The 24,921-nt window shown below is 42.1% G+C and overlaps 1 protein-coding gene across 1 annotated transcript; it reads left to right on the plus strand.

Annotated features, from left to right (window-relative positions):
- Positions 1 to 15,802: 15,802 nt before the first annotated feature.
- Positions 15,803 to 17,437, plus strand: TMEM200C (transmembrane protein 200C; the record flags this gene model as incomplete). The annotated part of the gene is made up of 1 exon (XM_082282146.1): positions 15,803 to 17,437. One exon carries the CDS (start codon positions 15,803 to 15,805, stop codon positions 17,435 to 17,437), a length of 1,635 nt encoding a protein of 544 aa, XP_082138272.1.
- Between the last annotated feature and the right edge of the window lie 7,484 nt (positions 17,438 to 24,921).

The raw sequence follows: 24,921 nt of genomic DNA on the forward strand, positions 1-24,921 counted from the left end.
GCAAGAGGACAAGTGAAGACCAGCCTTTGAGCATTCTCGCTTTTTGACAAAGAGGTCAGCTCAAAAAGAATAGGTTCTAAGCTCCCAGTGTTTCAGCATCTGTTTCTTTGTAGCAACTTAGTCTGCTGCTGGTTTCCAAAACATCCAGGCTTTGGGTCTAAGCCTTATCTCATTTACACCAAGGTAAATGTATATCTGACAGAGTGAAGCAGTGAGTGCAACTAGATTGTGAGAGATCTGAATCAAATGCTGTTGTTTCCTCTTCCTTTTATCTGAATACCAGGTAAGTCTTTATTCTCTACACTGCAGCTTTCCCCTGTGTGCTTCTGAAAAGCATTTGAGCAGGATGGAAAAAGAAAGCTATTGTCAAGACTTCGTGTAAAATGCACACCTCTTTTTCATCCCTGTTTTCAATTCCTTTCTGGAAGAAAATAACAAGCTCCTGAAAATATTTACCAAATTGGGAATAGCATTTGGATGAGATCTTCAAAAAAAGCTAAATGTTGGAACAATTATTTATAGCAAATCAAACACTTCTTTTAACTGCAAGTGCCCACTTCCACGGCTCTTTCTCATCACATTTTCAAACACTTTGTAACACCATGGAGGGGGAAAAAAAAAAAAAAAAGCGGTGGGGTTTGAGATTTTTTTTCACTGTTACAGTGAATTCTGAAAGCACAGAGTTCATGACCTGCCTCACCTCATAGCCATTGGACTCCCACTGCTCTTTACTACATTAAAAAAAAAAGAAAAAAAGGACAGCAACATTGTCAAAAAATGTAAGTGGAAACAGCTAAAGTGTATGAGCAAATTCCAGGCATCTCTGAATATGAAGATTTGTTTCTCCAAAGTTACAGAGCCTGTGACAAATGACCACCATGATTAATTGCTTATTTTCAGCCAAGCACAAAATTTGAGTTATAATTTGTTATAAAGGAATATTCCCGTAGAATACCTATTCAGCTGCAAAAAGGCTCAGTTTGTCATCACTTGAAACAGCCAAACAGAATAATACAAATGGATTGAAAGGCAAGTAGATTTTCAGACTGGCATGTTGTCATTTTACCAGTGTCCCCCACAAACATCAGTTGGTGTCATATCTGATATATTGATGGCAGGGTCATTGTTGCCACATGTTTATTAGTTTCCACAAGTAAGGTTCCATCTTATTAAAATGCCAGTGTCTGTAAAAGTTGTTTGGATTTAAAAAGCCTTGCCTTGAGAGATAACCTTTTATTCAAGGTCAGAACCTGAAATTTCATGCATTATTTTTCAAAATCAATTTATATTTACCTCAGCTCCAGGCTGCTTAATTTTGACTCACCCATGCCTTTATGAAATGGGTCCAGCAATCATTTGCAATAATATAATGTATTATTTACTCTGTTGTGTTTAGGGCAAATAGCCACAGCCAGGCAAAAGCTGGAAGGATAATCTCAGAGCTGAGGTAATAATTACCTTCCTGTCTCCTTCTGAAGATGAATGAGTATCACCAGTTTTGTTGGTAAAAAGAACCACAGAATATGTACAAGGTAAGTATCAAGTTCCTAATTGTGAATGGTCCAAATTCAGTAATAAAATCTCACATTATTACAGCATATTCAGGAGGGTACTATGTTAGCCTAAAGGTTCTATGTCACATCTTGAGTATTCCTTTCCTCAAAATAAAAATTCCTCTCCTTAAATAAACAAACAGACCCTTCTTTGACCCCTAGCTATTATATTGGAAAGCATGAAACAGGTATTTGAAGGAAGGAAACTAGCACTTTTGCCTTCTTTCCAGACCATTTTCCAGCTGACGTTAACTCTAAGGCTGTGTTGTAGGCTTGTATTCATTTCAGTCTCAATGTTTATTCAGGCTGTGTCCCTTGGCTTTGATTGCTCATTTTGTGCTACTTTGAGGCACACTCTGTTTCTTCTGCTTGTCCCACAGAAACAAATATGAACAATACCCAGACAAACCCCCTTGACTTAAATGGTTATGGGTGCTTATGTTTAAGTTGGAGGCTGCAAATGAGCGTTTTGGTTCATGGATTCAAAAGAAGCTTGACTCTTATGCTTATCATCAATATAGAGAGCAGTCACATTTTCTTCAGAAGATGCTAGCCTAGAAGAGGTCTTGGAGATACAATTATGTTTTTAAAAAATGTAAGCGTTTTATCAAAAGAAGGTTTAGCCACTTTCCAAACTTCAATCCATTTTTAAATCTAAGATTTAAAGAAGAAAAGTATTAGAAAAAATATGACCGTGCTCTCTATTTTTCGAGACAGTGTTTTAAGAAAGTGTTTTGACATTTTTCATGAAAGGTTAAACAAATTTTTCCCTTACATCTAGTTTTTCCTAGTTTACTAGGACTAATCCCAGCCGTGGCTTACCAGACAAATCCCAGAACACCTTCACAGCAGCTTTCCATTGGCATTATATCCTGCTTTATGAGTAGATTTTGTAGTTTGTCTTGTCAAGGTTGAAACTTAGGTTGCAATCCCAGTCAGCTTCTACTTCATGTCTGTAGTTCTTTTCATGTAAAATACATATGAAGTGTTGGATATGTTGCTATGAGTGGGAGCTAACAACAACACCTCTAGACAAGTGTGAGAGTGGGATTAGAAGTTGCCAGTTCCGTGATATCCTCATTATATCTATATATGAAATTCTTCATGCTGATGCACTGAAGTGATTCAATTGTTTGTGGAGGAACAAACTTGAAACTCATCACTTCCCATGTCACAAACTGTCTGCAACTTCACTGACAACAGTTCTAAAGAGCAACACAGCCCATGTTAAAATAGACTTTGCCTCCAGGCTACAGTGGCAGAAGATTTAGGATGATTGTAGTCTACCAGGACCATGCAACATGTGGGTCTCATCACAGTGTGGATCCCCCTGGGCTTTCTGCAGGTGGAGGTGGCCTGCCAGCATCAGGGGGTGGAAAGGCTTTATGCAGTCTCCAGGTATGGTTCAATGAGAGACACCAATTCCACCTTCTAATTTCTTCTAGAAATTGTGCTTCAAAGTTTCCACTCTTTTGGGTTACTATAGACCACACAGAGGTTCATTTCATCACTGTTTCAGTGAACAGCTCCCTTAGAATAACCTCAGATCAGTTTGGTTCATGTTTAAATTTTGTTCATCCTGTGCAGGAGTTTAGAGTGCTTAGAGTCACATACAACATTTTAAGCTGTCCTCTAGGTAAAATAAATTACAAAAGCAGATGTTATAAGTAAACTAAGAGCATACAGGTTCTGAGTTTCACTTGTCTGAAATAAAAAAGCCACTTTCTGTTACATCAATTTCATCATTCATTGGGGCACTACTGACGATTTACACATGTATGACTAGGAACAAAACCCATTCCCTGATTTTTCACATCAATTAGTGAAAAGCTGATAAAAGAAATATCTTATCTATTCCACTGGTTCCCCAGATTACCTTTCCATAAATACTAAGCATCCCATTTATTTTATCACTAACTAGAAAATATATGCACAAGGCCCTGGAGAATAGAAATTCATTATAGTACCTTGTCTCCACAAAGTTTAATGCTTTCTGATGTGTTTTCCTTGCTCAGATAATATTTTTGCATCCTTTTTGTCTCAAATAACACACAGGAAAGACATTTTTCTTTAATTCCACTGATAAAGAACCCAAATCAGCTTAATTTGCTTGCAACATAGCTATGTTTAATGAACTAGTACATTCCCATTTCCAGAATCTATCAGAAAGTCTATCCAAATTGGCCTTGCTCCACTATTCTGTATTTCATTTAAATTAATTGAAAACCCAACTGTTTATGAGCTGTTAGGTATGACTCCACCCAGACTTCACATGAGAGTATCAATTCCTTTCACCCCAAGACCCTTCAGTTTGCTCAGACAATTCCTCTGCATCTTTGCCTTAGTCACTCACAAGCTGATGTGCAAGACAGGGTAAATATGGGGCCTCATCACCTGCATGAGCAGGGATAGTTATTCATTTAATGCAATCTATCTAAAAACTATCAAAAAACCCCAAACTCTATTAAGCTATATATCTATATATTTTTTTTAAATTTATTTAACAGGTTTAAACAACCATGTTCCTTTGACAATTTCAAAGTGATCTTTTATTGAAAAGTTTAAGTTAGTATGATTATTCTAACAAAAAAAGTAATTCACCTTATTTAAAATGTTTGTTATTTCACTTGTTTTCAGATTGTTGATTCTTTACCTTTTTAGTACTTGGAGGGGTAGGGGAAAAAAGACAACACAGGTTTACTCTTACTGCTTTTATGAGAAAGATGATACTAAACTCCGTGGATCAGGTTTCAACTCAATCCCATTTGACATCTCATATTCTTACTAAGACTTTTCCCAACATTAATAGTGAGAAACTTTTTAAAAATTGAAAATGGAATAAAAAAAACCAAAACAAAACATCAAAACCAGCCACAAACCAAACCCAAAAACTAAGCCTCTCCACTCTGAGACATTTGAGACAGAGAAGCATCAACCGCAGGAACAGAAAAGGAGTCGGGGATTTTTCTCTGTATTCAGAATGAGGAACAGCATGTTTTCCTGACATGCTGAGATCAAATAATTGTATTTGCTGCAAGCCAACATTGCCCTCTGTGTTATGGGATACCTCTAGGGAAGATGAAGTTGTGGGAACCTTGGGAACCAACCTGTCTCTGGGAGACAGGTAATGGTGCTCAGATGTAGATCCTGTCACCATGACATCCCAAGAGATGCGCTCTCCTTTAAGCAAAATAGCAGATTCTTTCTTTTTCAAGATGTGTTTAACTAAAGTTGATATCATCTACTTTCAGGCTGAGAAAAGGCAGGCATAGAGTCATGTAAATACAAAAATCTAAAGATAAAACAGTTAAGATTTAAGCTCCCATTCACCAGTCTTTGGGTTTAAATCTATTACTTGAAATTTAATCAGCGATTATGTTTGCTGTGTTATGTTGCCTTTCAGATGAGGAAAATGTGGCTTGTCTCGTGCTTGAGAAGTCCTATAACATGCTCTTCAACTAGTCATGCCTGATATTTTAGGATATTTTGTTTTCTTTTTACTCCTCAGTTAGCCAGTATACTGTAAACATTTCATAATCTCTGCATGTATTTGCATCCCCAATATGTTGCTTCTGCCAATCAAGAAAGAAAAATATTGTCTGCACCTTTATTGCTAAAATGAACCTTATGCTTTTTAAAGTTTTATAGTTAGCAAGCTAACTGACAACTCAGCAGCATGTGGCTAACGGTGGAAGGAGGACTCCAAATGGATGAGTAACTGGGATAATGGGAGGAATGCCAGAACTACAGTAAGTGTCCATAGGCCACACCTAACATTTGGTACTCCTTTTAGTTCAGAATAATCACTGCTTCAAATTTCTCCATGAAAAGTTTCCAAGATCACAGCCTTTTGAGTAAGGATATGCTTAATCTTGCACATAAGCTTATCTATGAACTCCTGAATGGCTTTCCCAAACTCAGGCATAGTGCCTACCGAGCAACAGTAAATAAGGACAGCAGAGCTTCAGAGGGCAGCCAAACCACTTTTCCCTGTAAGCAAAGCACCTCTCATTCTGGTATCTGTGCTAGAAGGCTCATCATACAACTTCAAGGGCATGTCTTTCTATACCCAAATATTCTGCAACTATTTATTTTTATTTAAGTCACCACTTACAATGTGATCCACACAGGAGTTAGTTGCTGTTCTCAAACTGTTGCCCAGTGAAATGAAACAACCTGCCATTCTCCTGAAGTGTTTTTCTTATCCATTCTTCCCCTCAAAAATTTTTGTCTACACTTCAGCACACCCATCAATCAAATTTCTAATCAGAAATAAATTAAATTTCTGAGTACAGAGAGAAAAAATAGCCAAGCTAAGAGACAGATGCAGATTTCCCTCAAGGATCCATAAGTAAAACAGGGATGCATGAAGTCACTGAGTGGTATAAAGAACTAGATATTGGGATGTAGAAAGCATTATGAGATGCAGAATAGAAATCTGTTGAACATGACCCTGAGATCTAGTGCTTAGCCAAACTCTTATGATGTTATGCAAAAAGGCTCCAGAGGAAGTAATGTAAACATTACAGATAAGCAGAAGGAAAAGTCTGAAATATGAAAATATTTAACATCAAAACCTAACCTTTCAGTTGTTCCATAATCACTAGGAAGAAACAAGCAATTGCAGAAATCCACTCCTCTCAAACTGCCACTGAAAGAGAAGACCAGATCTGTCGTTACTCTGGAAGTGATGGAGGCATGTCACAGCCTTCCAAAGTTAGGTGAGATAAATTTCACACACTTGAGACGGAATATGTTATATTTGAGACAGGAAGCAACAGAGTCTTTTGTGGTGAGGACCCCTAGGAAAAGCAAAAGTAATGAAGAATATAAGTGCTCTGGCTGTGGTTGAGACGTCATCAGAAGCTCTGATATTACTTGTTTGGCCATGTACTGATTTGTACCTGCAGGTGTTACTTGGAAATACCTGTGTGATATTTTCTTCCACTCTGATCAGTTAGTTAAAAGTTAAATAAACAGTTCTTAATGCATCTGTGATCCTCATACTCCTGGCTATGCATGAGTAATAAGCATTCACCAAAAAAAGAACGCATAGTAAATGGAGCTATTGAGGCTTTTTAACCTGCATGCATGACAAGCTTCATTTCACAAACAAAATATTCAAACAAGCCAAGAGAAAAAAGATGTGAAAAGGCCCTTCCCACCCTTATGTTCAATAGACAGAGATAATCACAAATAAAATTCAGGAAAACTAAATGTTATTTCAGGTTCTGTCTTTTTGAGTGCTTTAGGGCAAAATTACTTAATCTGCACTATTAATATCTATAAAAGAAATTCAACCAAATAACTCTCTAAAAATAACTAGATGTACAGAAAAGACTGAAAATCAGCTATGTTCTGCATCACAAGATGAGGCACACATTTTCCTTCTGCCTGGAATATCTGTGTTTTTCAGGAACACTCAAGCCTACAGAAGCTCCCAAAGCTCCTACCTTGCTACATGAACAATACAGTTAGTGCTTGACAGCTGGGCCAAAGCCTTGTTGCTTTTTACACATACCTAATCCCCCAGTATTTACAGGCCAGATTTTCCTTTCAGTATCTCTACTGAAATTTTATGGCAAGACAATTGTCTTTTCTTCCGATATATAGATTAATTAGGTCATAACCTACCCCAGTGGGAGCGTTGAAAAAGACCAGCACAAGCAACATTATTTTAGACTGTACAATTGAAAGGCACCCTTGCTTTTTCCCTTTAAATTTAGGGAAAGAGAGTTGTGTTGTAATGAAAGCAAAAGTAAGAGCAGGCACACGTGGTGTTGCTAATTCTTTTTCATTTATTTAGTTTCACTCTTTCATGTTTCAATCTTTCCTATATTAAAGAAAAGAATATTTCTATTGGCTTTCTGATATGAATATTCCCTGGTTTGTGCAAAACCACAGTGTTTCCTGTGGATCTACTACATTGTGTAAATTCAGCTCGCTTGTATCAATGCAGAAAAGCATTACCAAGTTGTACTTTATTTGAATTATAAAATTTTAAACCTCTAGAGTTATAAATCTGGCTGAGAATAATTATTGTCATGCCAGGCATTTGACTAACATAACTGAATGTTGCAACATTAATATTCAAAATAAAAGCAGAGGTACAATATGTGTCATGTATACCAAAAGACTAATAATCAAGTTGTCCATGTTAGATGTTATGAATTATATTTAATAAGCAATGGCTTACAATCTGAGTCCCTAAGTGTTGTAAAATTACAAAATTCAAGCTCTAGTTCTTAATCTGAGCTTTTTTTCTGTCTACTTTAAGGACTTAACACCTACGGATTACTGTTAAATCACCATTCTACAACTGTAGGGCAAAGTTCACTGTTATTTATGAAAATATTCTTTGCTACTTTTGACAATTAGAATAGTTCAAAACACAAATTAAGTGTGTCTGAAGAGAAAATATATCAGCATGCTGACCACGCTTGGGTCCAGAGCATGGAGGAGTTCAAAGAACTCTACAGCTCACTTTTGTGCTGCCCTTAGACTGGGAAGGGTTTAGCTCCTGTCACACACAGGAAACCCCCAGGCCGTTCACACCTGTGCTGATTAGTAACAGTACCTTTCACGTGTAAGAACTGCTCCAAGATGTGCTATTAACTTTACACCAAAAACCCTTCTCTGCAGAGAAGCTGCAGAAGAGCTGGCAGAAACAAGGTGACTCTCCTGGCAACACAAGGATTCCTGCAACAGGGTCCTAATATGTTTTTTGAGTTCCTTCATGTTCCCAAGGTGTGCCATTAAACCTTGAATTTGACCTTGGGTTTTGAGCAGATCTTGTATCACTCTGATATTGATAGCAATGAGTCTTAAAGGGCATTCACAATCCATTGGGGCAAACTGAATGTAAAAATAGACCCTAACAACTGTTTCTATTGAATGAGCACTCTATGTTAACTTATTGTCTCTCCACAGTGGTGTTCAGAAGTCTAGTGCAGAGTGCAAAACTGCTTGCAGGTCATGGAGGAAGGGAAACGACAAAACAAAAAAACAGGTCAAAAATTTGGGTTAATCTCTCTTGACAGCATACAAAAAAGATACTGTGATAGTTTCAATTTATTAAATGCTAAGTTAATCCTTTAATAATGTAGGGCAAAACACCTACACAACTGCAAAAGTGTGTAAGTATGTGGGGGTGCTGGTCCGAGAAAAAACCTCCTCTTAAAAAAAAAGGATGCAATCAGTGTTTCATTCTCCTGACTGATAGACTGTGCTTTCACACAGATTACTGCAAGTCATTTTAATATTAATTCCAAATGTGATTATGATTGCTTGCCTTCTTCCAGTGTCTCACCAGACCAGTCAGGAACTTCCCCAGCCGATGCTTGCATTGTGTATTCTGTATAATGCAAAGGCAGCCCTGCTCCCCAGCAGCCTGAGGAAATGCTGGGAGGCAGCAGGTGCATCCCCAAGAAACAGGAGGAACCATTGATACAATTAAAATTGTAGAATATCTGTAAAATAGTCAGGGTCTGTGTGATGGTGGTTCCTTGTGGGTGACTAACCCAGCTCATGGACTGGATGAACTAACTCTACTTCATGGATGTCCTATCCCCACGTGGAGGAGACAAACTGCTCACCTTTCCCCCCAGACCACTTCTTCTTTGAGCTGTTTTCATATTGCCAGAACTCTCTGATGTTGGGACTTGCAATGAGCAATGCAGATAACAGGCAAGAACATCTTTCTCCTTGATGAAAATCCTTTGCACAGAATTGCAAAAATGCTGGGATCAATTTTATTTTAGAACATATACAATTTTATATTACCAAAGCTAAAAATCTCTCTAGCACCTGCTGTCCTAGATGAAATAAAGACAGGAGGAGTCAGAGGTTATTGGCTCATTCTAATGTTCCCTTCCTACAAACAAAGCATTTTTGCATGCATGTAGTGTACTTTTAATATAGTATATAACAAAATTAATTTTCAACCCACTGTCCAGTATGCTTTGGCATTATTTCTCATAGACTAGTGCTGTCCCAGTGACTCCAAATACTACTTCTAAGGCTTGAAGATTAAAAAAGCTATTTTATGTACTTGTCTTACAAAATACACACTCACATAAGTTGCTGTGGATTTTCAATTAAACAACAAAAATGTTCAAAAAATAAGAAGGTTCTAAGCATGAAACAATTGTACACAGATAGCTCATTGAAGCTAGGGTCAAGTTGCAAGAGAGGCTGAAGGAGAACAACACGAAAAAATAAATTTAAAAAATAAGTAATTTCAATTATTTGGAGGAAATATGGCACTGGTATTCCCCTCCAGGCAAATACTTTGGGAAGTTTTCCTGATTAGCCTTTATGTATTTTTGTCCACAAATAACACACACAATTTTTTGCAGTTACTTGCAGTTGTCTTGTATCAACAAATCAAAAGTGAAGGCAAATAACATGGCTGAATAGCTCCCGCTTCCTTTTTAAACCAGCTGAGAAGTCAAGCACAGAACATCTAAAAGAAAGTGAGTGACATCTGCCCCTGAGCACAGATCATAACCTGTGGGGGTGACTATCACAGGCTTCCTGCAATATGTCACAACTGACCCGAGAGCAATTCACATTCTGTCTCCTCTAGTTTCAAGTCTTTCACCAGATGTCAATTAAAAATACGTATATTTATAAAGTGGTTAGTGTAATTAATGCCTCAAAAATAAAATATCTTTTAATGGGGAATGGCAGTAAGAACTGGAGTAAGATAAACTACTAGTTCCTTTCATTATTTTTTTCTTTCTTGTGAAAAAGCTTGTTCGTCTGAAAACATTCATTCCCTTTACCTTTCAATCACCAGATTTCATGGCTGTGTATTACTTCACCCAGGCAAATGTTCCCAGCAATGTGTATGTCTGCTATAATCAATTTTGAAAGAAGAGCAGACATGCAAATTGCCATTCACTCTCAGTGGATTATCTATTCCAGATTTGCTACACAATTAAAAGAAAAGTTGCCTCTGATTGTACCACATGTCAAATAAACTGGATGAATCTAATACACAGTGCAGATTCATTGTGGTGGAGGTAAGTTTGTAAGGAATTCAAACATATATTTTCTCAGTGAGGATGATTTCTCATGGTTCATTCTCAATGCTGCTGTTTCCCTCTGCATTTGTTATCAAATCATCATTAATTATACCAGAGTCTCCACCATTAATCATATCAGAATTTCTACTGCCATGGGAAACAAACAAACAAACAAAGTCCATGAGGCTAAAATTAGAAAGAAAACCCCAAACCACTCACCTCTCTGAGACCAGTGACCAGGCTTGGAGTGATGCTCTTACAGCTTCCCTAGCTATTAGATAAGATGAAGCTGTGAATTCCAGCAATGAAGACTCAGGAACTTGGCTCAGGACTTGGCATTTAGCATAATATACTGTGAAGCATATGTACAAAATGCATATCAGCTTTTGTTTTTATTACTGTAATAAATTAGCTAATCAAAAATAGCTAAATAAGCTATAAATAAAATGGACTTTCAGGCTAGGGCTAGTGTTGCACTTATAACAAGTAAGGGCCTTCTCTCTGATTTTGTTTTGTAGGGTCTCTACTGTGGGAACTGCAGGTTTGTGTCTGGAACCAGGAGATGTTACAGTATTTCAGACAAGTACACCAAGTACTTTAGGTTGCCTTTTGAATTGCTTTTGGACCTTGAGCCTGCTGAGGGCTGAGATATATTGACTTGGCTACATATCTCCTGGGTGCCCAGCCAGCCTGGGATGGAACATATTCAAGTGGATATACTAAAACTGATGGCAGCCCTGATGTACTGAAGCATGTCCTGACAAGGACCAGATAAAGGTTATCATCTTAGGCTTTATACAAAACCAAGTGTATGCTTAAAAATTAATGATTTTTTAGAGGGGAGGGGAGGGGAGGGGAGGGGAGGGGAGGGGAGGGGAGGGGAGGGGAGGGGAGGGGAGGGGAGGGGAGGGGAGGGGAGGGGAGGGGAGGGGAGGGGAGGGGAGGGGAGGGGAGGGGAGGACCTGTGGGAGCATAAAAATCCATATCAACTAAAAATTAAATAAATGTTTCATTAAAGCCCCCAAAGCTTTTTTCCAATGACAGGAATCTGTAGGATAGGTAGGGATACATAGCTTGGCAAAGTAGTTTGCTGTGAGGGATTCAGCCTGCCATCGTACAACTGGTCCTTAACACGTAGAGCAAATTAAGATTACATTGATAGCTGCCACAGAACAACACCTTCAGAAGCTTTTCATCCAAGAACATATTTCTTGTTTTCCAGGATTTGGCCTCACCTACAACACATTTTGCTGAGAGTTATTTGAAAACTGTGAATGTGATGATAGCCCAATCACTCAAAACTTTAGCAATGAAAATATGGCAAAAAAAAGGGCTGTTGTATAAAGGAGATAGCTAAATAGAATGGTTTGGTTTGACAGAAATAGAAAATATGACTCAGATAGGGAAAAGAGTTCTTTGCCCTTTAAAAAAATCAGTCTTGTTCTTCCTCTCTCTTTTACACAGGAGCCTTTCAGGGAGAGTCTGGTGATGCTGCATTATTGATGTGATACAGGTCTCCAGTGGAAACAGATGTGATATGTTTGGTTTCCTCTGATAGCCTGGGCTGAACACAAAGCAAATTACTGAATGTCAGAAGACTTGGGTTCATTGAGACTGTTCAAAGCACACATTTAAAAGAAGTTCTTAAATAATAAATCTTAAATTTCAAGCCTGTTGCATAACCAAAAGTTATATATGTACTAAAAAATGTGTCCCAAATGATTTTGCTGAGACAAACTGCAAATGACATTAAAATGCATATGTGCAGCTTTAGAATTTGTTTAGTCTCAAACCAGGCACTGATAGTTGGAGTGAAAGATGCAAAATAGCACGGCCTGGGTGAACACAGAATTGCAGAATAGCTGAGGCTGGAATACGTACAATTTAACTGAATATTCATAACCACTCTTACAATTTTCCCAACCTGTGTTGGAACCTCTATTTTTAAAAACATCATTTGACAAATTTTTTGTTATTGCCCTTTGCTTTCTGCCAGGCTGTTTTAGCCACAGTCTTCCACACAAGAGGTCACAAAGAGGTAGAAGAAAGCTGATTTGGCTCAGGCTAGGTAACACTCCAGCTTCAAGAGAATTTTAAGGCTACTGTACAAAACCCCAGGTATTTGGTCTCTCCACCCCAGCAAACCCTGCTGTGTACCTTCATCCCAAGCCACGGGATGACGTTTTTGTATTTACTGAAAAACCTTCCTGAGATTTACCTTTCTAGATCATGGTGAACATCTAACAAGACTTGACTAAAGCAATCAGCAGCAATCTCCTCCCAAGAATAAGTGCAGCAGTGTGACGGGACATGTTAGATTATGTCTCACTGAGGTGGTAGCTTCAATTTCATCACTTTTCAGAAAGTAGCTCAAAAGAGAACGCTGTTTCCCATTCTCTGCTGAAACGGAGAGATTCTGGGTGACACCACTGATGGAAAGCTGTCACTTTCTTCTTCATCCCCTTGCTTCATTTTTTTACCTGCTTCTTCACTTTCTCCGCAGGCATTCCGGCAAACTTTGGGAGGAGAAAAACCCCAAAGGTGAGGCGGCTGAAGATGAGGCCGCCAGGACGGTACTGGCGGAAAGGAGCCCGGGGGTTGTCGTGGCGATCGGGGCGGAGCCTGCGCGGGCGGGGCCGCCGGGGTGCGGGGCGAGGCGGCGGCGGGCGGGCGCAGGTGCGCAGGTGGCGGGGGCGGCGGTGGCCGCCCTGCCGCAGTTTCCCTGTGTCACGGCTGCCGTCGCTTGGCAACGGCGCCGGGTCCGGCGGGCAGCCGCGGAGCCGCGCTCCGCCCGCAGCGGCGGCACCGGCACCGGCACAGGCGGCGGCTCCGCCGGGAGGGCGGGCGCGCTGCTGCGGGGGGCGGCCCCGCGGCGGGGAGATGCGGCGTGGCGAGGGGACAGCGCTCCCGCGGAGCTGCCTGAGGAGGCGGCCGGCCGCGGCGGGGCCGAGGGGGCGCCCGGCGCTCGGCCCAGCCCCGCCGCCCGTCCGCCCGGGGCCGTGAGCGGCGGCGGGGCGGGGATGCCCGCTCGGGCCGGAAAGTTTCTTCCCCGCGGCGGCTCGCCCGCTTCCCGCCCGGACTTCTCCCCGGCCCTCCTCGGTAAGTGACCGCGGCACCCCCGTCTTGAGCGGCGGCTCCGTGCGCCGGCGACCCCCGACAGGCGCGCCCGGGGCGGCCGCCGGCGGGGCTCGGGGCTCTGCCGCGGCGGCGGGAGCGGAGCGGCCGGAGCGGCCGGAGCCAGCGGCGCCCCGGGGGCTGGTGCCGGGCATCCCGGCAGCCGGAGCGCGGCGAGTCCCGCGTGCGAACCCAGGGTGGGAAGGAGTTAAGCCGGGTGCTGTTAGTACTGTTACAGCTGTGTTTGGGCTTTGCCGGGCAAGGTCGCGGTGCTTGCGGGTCCGGCTGCCGGGGATGGATGGGGGGTTGTGGTCCGTTCGTGCGGGATGTGGCTCCAGCCCCGCGGTTCCCGTCCGGGTGGTTTCATGGCATTGCGGCCGCTGGCGATGGCCGGCGGCCCGGCCGTGCCCTCCTTCGCCTGCCGAGCGCTGCTCTCGCCATCGCCGAAACTAAGTGCCCGGAGATGCCGGACTGGGAGCGTTCCTCGGAGCTGATGACCATCTGTTATCGCCGTGGAGAGGAGACGGGCAGCTGGCTAGTGGGGCAGCGGAAAATGAGATCAAAGGATCGGCAGTTACAGCAAAGCATGCCCCGATAATTACACTTTTGCATCAACAAAATGCGCTCCCTTTTTCTTTTTTTTCTATTTTTAATATATAGTTCAGCGGTAGGAAAGAGAAATCTCTGCTCTTTGTTTTGAGCGTGCAGTACCTTGGAGAGTAATTTAACAACGTCCTTGCTGACAACACCCATCTTTTTTCTGGGGAAAATACAAACAGAGTAAATGGGACACAGTATTACTGCATATGTGGCAATTCTGGCATTAGAACAGAAGATAGATGAGATTTAAAGGCTGAACAGGCAAAGAGGAGACGGGGGGGCGGTTTTAGGTGCTTACTTAATTGCCTTTCAGTGCGATTAATTGAACTTTGTGAGTCGTATTATATTCAGTGATGTCATCTTTTGCCCCGTCAAAGAAAAAATAATAGGACGCTCAGAAAGAGAAAAGGGGGAGGGGATCCTGCTTCTCGGTAGCATGAAGAAATAGGTTCCAAAAAGAATTGCACAGTGAAGAAATGCTCCTACACACTGTGTTGTTTAGCTCAGATCACGGGAACAGCGAGATGACTTCTGATGGTCCAGTAAGACAAAAGCCACAAATGCTCAGTGTTTAGTCCCCTGACAGTTTCTCTCTTCGGGCTTCCCCGGGTGACTCATGGAGTTTCACTGCTCCTTTAATAGGATTTGACCTGCCGTCTCTTACCTGGCAGCCACCATCTCCCCCTTCTGAGGGCAGGGGGGGAAGGGGTTGAATTTGTCAGTGTTACGTAACAGTTACCTGGAACATCGCACACGTTCCCAAACTAGGGATGCCTCTGGACCTCAGGAGGGAGATGCATTTCTAATATTGCAGATCAAGTGCAAATGGCTAGGAAGAAACTTTCACAGGGCACCACTTTCCAATGTTCAAATGTTTCCCTTGTGAATTTCACAGTAATTCCTTTCCCACTCATTTAAGCAAGACAAGTAATATGTTTAACCCTCACTCCAGTAATATGTAAGTAGTGCAATGAAACAAATGGTATCTATAGATCAAATATACTGCCTTTCTGCTTTTATTTCTCCCATCCCCTCAAATCCTGGATGACATCACTAACCACAGTCAGTGTGCAGTGTAACCCCAGAACATATTAGGGGCTTGGCATCCTCTGAGATCTGGGGCTTTGCAAACTCTTTCTGAAATGAGCAACGTCTTTTTTTTGTTTACTTTAGTGGATACTATTAGTGCTGTCATTTACCTGGAGCATAAAGAAATTAATTAGCTGTTTGGCAAGAGCATAGTGGGACATGTGGCTGCTTTGATACTGTTGGTATGCTTGTTTCTTTCTCACACACAGGAGCTGTGTGGGCAAGGGAGACCTACCTGTCGGTGTCAACCCCCATCCCACTTGTTCAGGGTTTTAATTAGCAGGACTTTGAAGGAGGAAGAGCAAGCAGAGACATCTCTTGTGTTGCAGGTCTGCCCTTGGTCCTCATCCTCTTCTCTTCTCCCTTTCCCTGCAGGAGCTGGATTGGCCGTGGGGGGCAGTGCACTGGTAGCCAGCCATGATTGCCACTGGAGGCCTCCTGAGGATCTCGGCCAGGAAACAGGACCCCTTGAAACCCCAGAGCCAAATCCCCAAACGCAAACGCAAGGCCAAAAAAAAGCGCAAGAATGATGTGGTGGTGGTGAAAGGCAAGCTCAAGCTGTGCTCCCTCTCGGGGTTCATTGCCCTCTGTGGCATCCTGGTACTGCTGGTGGGAATCGCCTTGGCTGTGGTGGGCTACTGGCCAAAGCCCAGCCCGGTGTACAGAGAAAGCAGCTTTGGCAAGGGCCGGCACCCAGCACCGCAGGGCGGCACCCCCACGAACCGTTCCCAGAGCCAGGAAGGGGTGCAAGCAGGGATCCACCTGGAGTCACCCCCCAGAGCCAACACCTCCACCACTGCTACCACCGGTGGGTCCCCCCGTACTTCCTCATCCCCTCAGGCCTCAGCGGGCTTCCTTTTCCGTCTTTTCTCGAGCTACTTGCATTCGGACAAGCTGAAGGTGCTGGGCCCTCTCATCATGGGTATCGGCATCTTCCTCTTCATCTGCGCCAACGCGGTGTTGCACGAGAACCGCGACAAGAAGACCAAGATCATCAATCTGCGTGACCTCTATTCCACCGTCATTGATGCCCACAGCCTGCGGGCCAAGGATGGAGGCACCCCGGCCTCAGCCCCTCTCAATGGCTTTGTCAACTATGTGCAGTCCCGGAGCCTGGAGCTAAAACCTGGCGGTGAAGGCCTGGGTACTGCAGCCATGCTGGCCAAGAGCTCCTGGCCACCAGGACTGGGTGTCTGCCTTTCCCCGCCGGATCTGGTGTCCTCACCACAGCGTTCCTCCTTCTGTGGCCCACCTCAGCCACCCAGCCTGGCTGAGGCTGTGTACAGCATCTGCCGGGAGCGTGCTGCCCTTGCTGGCCGCCCTGACACCAGCCCACCCTGCAGCCCACCGGAGAGCTGTGAGCGCTGCAGCACGGCCAGCTCCATCATTGGCTCTTCGCTGAGCACCTTCACCTTCCTGCCCTTGGGGCCAGGCAATGGAGGGGGAGGCTGGCAGAGACCACTTTCTGAGCGGGGAGCCCAGGAGATCCCACGGGGGGAGTTTGAACTGAGCCTAACTGACCTCAGCAGCAGCAACATCAAGGGAGGCTGTGCAACAAGGAGGCACAAGGTGGTTCTCCGGCGGCAGAGCACCAGCTGTTTGCCCAATGCCAGGTGTCCCCTTTCCCCTGAGCCACCTCGGTCACCAGCTGTCAGGAGGGTCCTGGACTCCAGCCTCTTGGTAAAGGCATCTCCTAGCTACTCCAAATCTCTAGATCTGGGGGGATCACCTCCTTCAGCTCCTCCTGCCATCACCACGACAGACTCCCAGAGCTCCCAGTCTGAGCATTCCAGCAGCAATAAGGGCTACAGCCACCTGGAGGAGGCAGGCACCTCCTTGGAGTCAGTTGCCAACACCAGTAAAATTCCAGACTGTGAGGAGGAACCAGTTGAGAAGATGGACCCCCTCAAGGCTACCAGCAGAGAACAAACAGGGGAGCAATCCCAGCAAACTCAAAGACAGTACACAAATAAAGAGAAACTCTTTATGATTTCTAGTTCAAATGCTGCATTAGGGCTGGAGGATGGGGAACTGGAGAGTACAGGCATCTAAATAAAACAGACGGCAAGAGGACACCTTGTATCCCTCCACACCTTCCCCGCTTCTTCATCTCCTTGTGGACTTAGGAAACTAATCAATATCCAAAGAGCTGCACTATGTTACCCTTGAAAATCGAATTCCATAGATCCTGTAGATGACTTCAGGAAGAAAAAAGAAAATCCTTTCTGTCTAATCGTGATTGTATGTTCCATGCAAGCCAAATTGTATTAAATATCCACGGTCCAGCAAGATTAATACAATTTTGGATGGTATAGCTGTGCACTTTACTGTTTTGATTTTTAAGTGCCCCTTCTTCTCCTCTGATTTCTTTCTTGCTGATTTGCCACTAACTGCTTGAAAGCTGCAGGCAACTTTTTAAGCTCAAAAGCAACGTGGTCTTCAGAAAGAAAGCTGAGCTCTCTCTTTGTTTTGGTTCAATTACTAAAACATTTGCAAGGCCTTAAGGATGATGTACCTTGACAAAGAATGAGTTTGTTTAAATTCTGGAAAAAAAAAAAGACAGTTTAGAAGGGACTGGAGCAGAACAGAGCTCTGATGATTTAGTTAAAACCATTACATTCCTGAATCCAAAATACATATTACTACATGATACTTTATCAAAGTATTATTACACATGTATTGACTAACAGCATTAAAAGATGTTTTTTAATAAAATATTTACAAACAAAACTTACAAAATGATTTCTTTATTTTGGTAAGTAATTACAGATATCATAAACTCTTTTGTTTTATACTGTGAAAGATTATAGAAATACTATGAAGCCAAAGGCTTGCTTATACTTTAAAGGAGTTAATTAATAATTTATGTGTAATTTCAGAATAAATACTGGCTAAGTCCTTGAGAAACCACACTGTAATTCAACCAGCAGATTCTGTCTCCATTTCTGACAGTGCTCTGTGACAGGCAGCCTAAGAAATGTGAGATTTTGACATGCTAAAGGAAAAAAAAATTTAAACATTTGATCTTCTGTTCAGATTAGGTTTTTTGTGAGAGTAATCTTGAACTGCAGCATCTTCTTTCTGCATTCTTCAGTTCCCTTATAACTGTTGCATTAAGCCTTTCTGCTGTTGCAGTTCCTATTCATGAATGCATGTGCATAAGCTTCATTTAAAGCATAATGATAGCCCTGTCAGTCTCTTAGCAGTTTGCCGTGTTGAAGTCAGCAGCAGTTTCTCACTGAGTTCAGCATGATGAGGATTTCTTCCTGCATAAGAAAAGCATCAGGTTTCCTGAAGGCTGGAGAATGCCTTGTCTGTAGGCAGAGTTTTGGTAAATTGATGAGCTGTTTCATTTTAGTAGCTGCAGCATGGCAGGCACTCATGTTTTGTCAAAACAGCTTTATGCACTCAGAAGATTTTGTCAATACTTCTGATTTTAAATATGGATGTGGCATTTCTCTACTATGGGAAGAGGAATCGACTTTAAACAAACACAATGTGTAGGCAGACAGAAATATTTCTGTCGCAATTAAAATTTTTCTTGTGGTTCCATGTTTTAAAGTTCTTATCTACATATTTAGTTACATTACAGTACATTGTGACATGGACTATATCACTAAATACAATCGTATTTAGTAATCCTGCAAAATTCTGTAATAAATAAGGCTAATTTAAAAGAAAAGAAGAAAGACAAAAAGAATAATTTGCCATGTAAGAGTCTTGAAACTGGAGAAGCAGAAGGTGCTTGTGCTTGTTCTCTTGAGCAAGAGAGACATCCAGGTGGCAATATTTTTCCTCCTGTCAGTGGCAACCAGTGCACTGACAGTATGAACATCACTGTGGCATTTTTTGCTGTTAAACTGCCAGCACACAGCTGGCAAAAATCTGTTGTAAAACTGCCTGGATTGGCATGGGCTGGATTAGCCACCACAGGAAGTGGCAGGCAGGTGGCTCAGCTCGTGCTGGCATTTGCATGGATCTTTCAGTTCTCCATGGGCATGTGCTTCTGCTCCTTCTGCTGTGACTCCCAGCAAGATTTATGAGATGTATGTGAGCAGAATTACCTACTGATGCAGATTCTAGTTAATGACAGAGCTGAAGACATCCTGTTTATTTTCCACACTAAAACCTTCCATAGAGGTGCAAGGGAAAAGGCAAGTTGTGTGCTACTTACCAGGGCATGGAATCCTCATGAAGATGTGACAGGGGTTTTGTTTTGAGAGAGGGAAATGTGCTTTTTAAAATATTCTGAGTAAATATTTCTTCTATCATCTGAAGTGTGCTCCAGAAAAAAAAAAAAAAAGCAACTTTAAAAAGCCTTTGGTTACTCCTTAGATTGATTTACATCAAAGCAGGCCAGTAATTATTCTGATGATTAATTTACTGCAAAGTCTTTTGAATGACAAGATTATAAGAGTTTGTGTTTAATAAGTAAAATTATAGCTTGTTCCTGTGTTGCCAAAAAACATGTGAAACATCAACTTTCATCAGTCGAGCTGGATTTTTTAATAACAGCAGCAAGAATTGATTTTCTAACATATAAATTACTGAGCAGAGAAAGCTGCCTCTCTGTCTTTACAAGTCATTATTTTTGCAAATTTATTAATTAGAACTATTTGTTGAGCAATTTGTGCAGGGGTAGAGTTGGAGTCAGAAACCTTTGTTTAAAATTAAAGCTGGGCAAGTTAGTCCAACACCCCGATGTTGGAAAATGAATGAGAGATTCAGCCCCTGTGCACCATCTCTGACTGTTTATAGTACCAACAGCCCTGGAGAGAAACAGCAGCTGGCAAAGAGCTGAGCCTTTCCTGGTGATACCCACAGGTGATTGGGGTGATGGGGTTTGTGGTTTGAATGGCTCTTGAGACTCTGAGCTGGCCCTGACTGCTTCTCAGGACTGCCAGGCTGCCTCTTGGCCGTCATTTGCACATCCTGGCACAGGATGGTGATGCGTTTTTCTCCAATCCAGTCTCTTCCTTCCAGCCTTCCTCTCTGGTGTCCTGCCACCTAGTGCTTCCTCCACAGTCCTTGTCAAGCGCCCTGAAATGCCTCTGCTTGCCAGTATACAGCTGCCTGCATGTTGCAGAAATAGATGGGCTGTCACACGTTTATTAAGAAGTGATTAATTAATTAATTTAGAAAAATTTCTGATGTTTATTAAGAAAGAATCATTAGTCCTTGTATTTGAGAAGTGATATCCCTGAAGATATGTTAAGCTGGCCATTCATTTTTGCTCTGGAAAATTCAGATTTTGGTTTAGAAATGTGTGTTTTGGTTTGATTTGGGGTTTTTAGCATAGAAATGCTATGATATTTATATAAAATTTCCAGAGGAAAGTTAATTTCTGCCTGGACCCTCAGAATACCCCCTTACCTAGGAGGGAGGCTGTGTCTTTTCATTAGGAGTGTAGATGCTGTTTGGACCAGTCTGAGGACAGGGAAATGCCCTAATTGTTCTTCAGTCACGCTGCTGTTTGTTACAAAATCCTCAGGACTCTGGAGAAGCTGCTGACGTGATCATACTGTAACCTAGTTCTGGCTCAGTTTTCACTAGCTAGCAAAGTATTTAAAATCCTTGCATTAACCTGGCTTGCTTGGCTGGACTGGTTTACTGAACTCCCCAGTTGTTGACATGTCAGCTGATCAACTACAAAAGACTATTGCCTAGATTTAATTACCTGTATTGTTTAGATACATTTTTAAGAGCCTTTTCAAGGACTGATGCTGTCCAACAGAAAGTAATAGTGCACTTAGAAAAATTGAATTAGGTAACTGTTGACATAGTTTTAGGTCTGCAGTCTGAAATACAGATGTTATGGATTGTTGTAATTTTCATAACAGCCAAAGTATTTTACACAAAAGTAGCAATATGACTTCAATTAAACAGCAGTTTTTATTACAAGTAAAGGAGGTGACAGAATGATAAATCTTACTGGATTTCAGTTGGAAAACAGCCTTTGATAATGTTAAACAGTTTTTTTCTATACAAAACCCACACAAAATACAAGTACTCACTGCTAGCTGACTAGTAAAATCTTAATAGTGAATAAAAGTATAGATTTTGGGGGCATTTTTTAATTCTAGGGAACAAAAAGTAACGGTTTCCCTGTCACCTCTCCAAGACTGTCAGTAGCAATAACATAATGCTTTAGCCAGGTCACTTACTCACTGTTTTTAAGTTTGGGCTTATGAACAGTGAACAAGATGCGCAGCATGTGCAGGCACGATCTGAGAGGATAAATAGGCTATCACAGCCACAGGAAAAAAGTGTTTCATGGAAGAGTATACCATTATTATTTCATTTTAGAAGCCAGAATTTCTATTTACCATTTCTAGAAGCTCCAAACCAGAAAAGTGAGCATACTAGAAATTATCTTCTGCCATTTAGTTTTCACTGTAAACATGGAGACAGAGGGAGACCCTGGAGATCTGAAAAAGGCACATACAATCAGGTAAAATGGCACTGAAGTTTGGATGGGGGAACTAGGCTGCTAGAAAGGATCTGACTGGATTACAGGGTAATTCAGGAAATAGAACATGGCATGTGTTTTTCCACTAGCTAGTCTTCTATCTATGTTTTAGTTAGAGACAGTGAAGTCAAAATACTACTTTAAAGGGGTTTTTGTTATTGTTATTCTTTCCAAATTACATTGCAATGAGACAGAAAGCTTATTTGGGGAGACTGTAAAAAGAAACGCAAACTAAATAAATGTCAAAAAATTACTGTTAATAACAGTTTGTGAGGTTTCCTTCACCTTACTCTGCACAAAGGAGTTTCAGTCTAGGATTTTTGAGTATTAATTTTTCATTTCTTCCCTTCTTGTCTCCCACCATTTCTCCAGGCTGGGATTAAACAAAACACTTGTGTTCACTTTATTTATCAGTTTTGCTGAAACACAGTTCTATTATTTTTATGGTAGCAGAGTTGCCTGAGTATATGCCGAGTTCGGTTCTACTGAGAACACAGCTGGTAGTCTCAGACTGGGAGGTAAAAATGGGTAGAGATGGTTTGGTTTTAGAGAAGCAGCCTGTTCCACGCTAAGCTTCATAGCTGAAGTAGAAAATGACAAGTAAAACAGGAATGTTCAGCATTCAAGTTTCATCATTGCATCAGGTGATGTAATACCGTTACACAACCTCGGATTGCATTTTGCTCATCACTCAAAAGATTTGGCATGATCCTGCCTGACCTGCTTGAGAGCAGGCTGAGACGATCCCATACAGCTCCCATTTTGCTGCCAAAAGCTAAATCAGCCATATCTAAAGGAGCAGGACTTCAGAACGTGACTCTCAGTTCTGGCAAGACTTGGAGCTGCTAAAGGCTTTGCGAAGAGGTGGCTTGGTACAGGGTGCAGTGCAGTTCCCTTCACACCTTGGAGCAGCACAGAAACCTGTGGCAGGGCCTCACACAAAAGTGCCTGCAAAGGCACGTAAGAGTCACCAGAGTCAGCTCCATAAGGATAAATCCCCAGTGAAATAATATGATACTTCTGCAACATCGTAGACTAGCCTTCCTCCCTCATTACCAGAATCTACTGATTTTAAAGAAATGCAGTTTGGTCTCGGAGCCTAATGGCAACTACTATTTAAAATGCTTATAGAGTCCCCATTAAATTAGTATCAGATGACCTCTTAATGTACTTCTTTCTAACATGCCTTGGGTACAGAGCACGATAATCTTCCTCTGTCAAAACAAGACAGAGATACAGCCACAGACGAACTGTGCAAAGACCAGATTTTTATTTTCTTTAAAAGGAGAAGAATGTAGGCATCAGTATGCAATCCTAACAGCATGGAAGTGTCTGCCTCTGAGTGATGTTTCCAAACCATGCAAGTAGCCTGCTGGGAAACAGAGCCTTAAAGGCTTGTCCTCCAACAGGACATCCATCCCTCAGCTTTAACAGAACTTCTTTCTGCATGTGAGGCACTGAAGTGCTAATTTAGTTCACTCTTTCAGACTCATCACACACAGTATTACAGAAATAACTTAGCAAGACCTCCCTGCAGAATATTTAAGGACACAAGTCATACTAGACAGCTGGTAACATTCTGTTTCAAACTAGAAACTTAAAATGAGAACAGGTAAAGTCTGGCACTGCTTATTACCTTACTGTGGTAATACAGCATAAGATGATGATAGTAGCAGCTCTTTGAGCTTTGGAAACTTAAAACTGTCTGCTGGCACTGCTAACGTAATTCACACTACAGGCTGCCTCAGGGCTGAAAATGCAAACAGAATAGTTCCTGTCCTTGTGTCTGTCTTTGCAATGTGTACAGCGTCTGGAGGAGCAGCACTGAAGCAAGGACGGGTGCTGAGGCTGCATCTCTCATCATCTCTCGCCACAGGCAAGCTGTGGAAGGAAATTATTTCTTTTAGACCATTAAACGGTGCACTGCCACCTTAATGAAGCACTTGCACTCTTTAGAGTACTGCTTGGTCCAATATGCAAAGGAAAGGTGAGGATGGCTTCCTAGCAATGTTGTCTGCAGGGATATACTGCCCCTCCTTTGGCACACAGAGAGGGAAACCTGAACAGAAGCTGGAGCATAGTTCTGGGATCAGTGAGCTTCTAATGCTGCAGCAGTGTTGTGTCTTGGTAGCCATTTGGCTGGTACATGCTTGTCACTGACAATCTGGGAAGACAGAAAAGGGTCACATGGTGAGCTATGGAAGGTCAGCAGCTTTTAGCTGTCACCAGTTTGTGTGTCAGCTGCCAGCATGGCACCTAACGAGCCCCAGGAGTTACCTGAAGAGCAAAAGAAGCCAACGAAAGTGCAGGTTGCATCATGTCTGATGCCACCAAGAAGGCACTATTGAAGATGGCAAGCAAAGCAAAAAGTCACTGAGTTTCTATTGTACTTGTCCTTGCAGTTTTGGGTTGTCAAATGTGGGCAAAAAGAGGAACCACAAAATGTTGCAGTTCCACCAGGAGCAGTGAGTAGCGCTTGGCTGCTTCCACCTATGGCTGCCTCTGGTTTCACTCATGACACCCTCCAAAAGAGCTCTTTGAATTTCACTGGCAAAGTGAAATGCAGTCCTCTACTCAAATAAATATTTTAAGCTGCCTGATGATTCACCAACAGGTTGAATTCTCATACAGGCTACAGATTTCTCAACAGCAATGTTTTCTAACGAACAAATTAGGTATGTATCTGTCATGGTTCAACCCCTGCCAGCAACCAAGTACCTCACAAAATGTTCTGCAGAATGTCTTGGCTTAGATTACAGCTCTAGATAAATCTCACTGGCAATTTAAGCAGATATACTCAGGTAACTCTGCCTCTATAAAAAAAAGAAATAGAACTATGTGTTTCAGCAAAACTGATAAAGTGAACACAAGTGTTTTGTTTAATCCCAGCCTGAAGAAGTGGGAGAACAGAATGAGGTTTGGATCAGCAACAGATCCTTTATTTAGAATTGCCATTTTAAAATTCAGTTTCTTGTTAGAAATGAAATTTTCACACCATCAGTTCAGACATTCCCAGATACTTTTGTAAATTCAAGATGTCAAAACATTAGGAAATTAAAGCATAAGT

This window comes from Coloeus monedula (assembly GCF_965178545.1).
Source record: "Coloeus monedula genome assembly, chromosome: 1".
Taxonomy (NCBI): domain Eukaryota; kingdom Metazoa; phylum Chordata; class Aves; order Passeriformes; family Corvidae; genus Coloeus; species Coloeus monedula.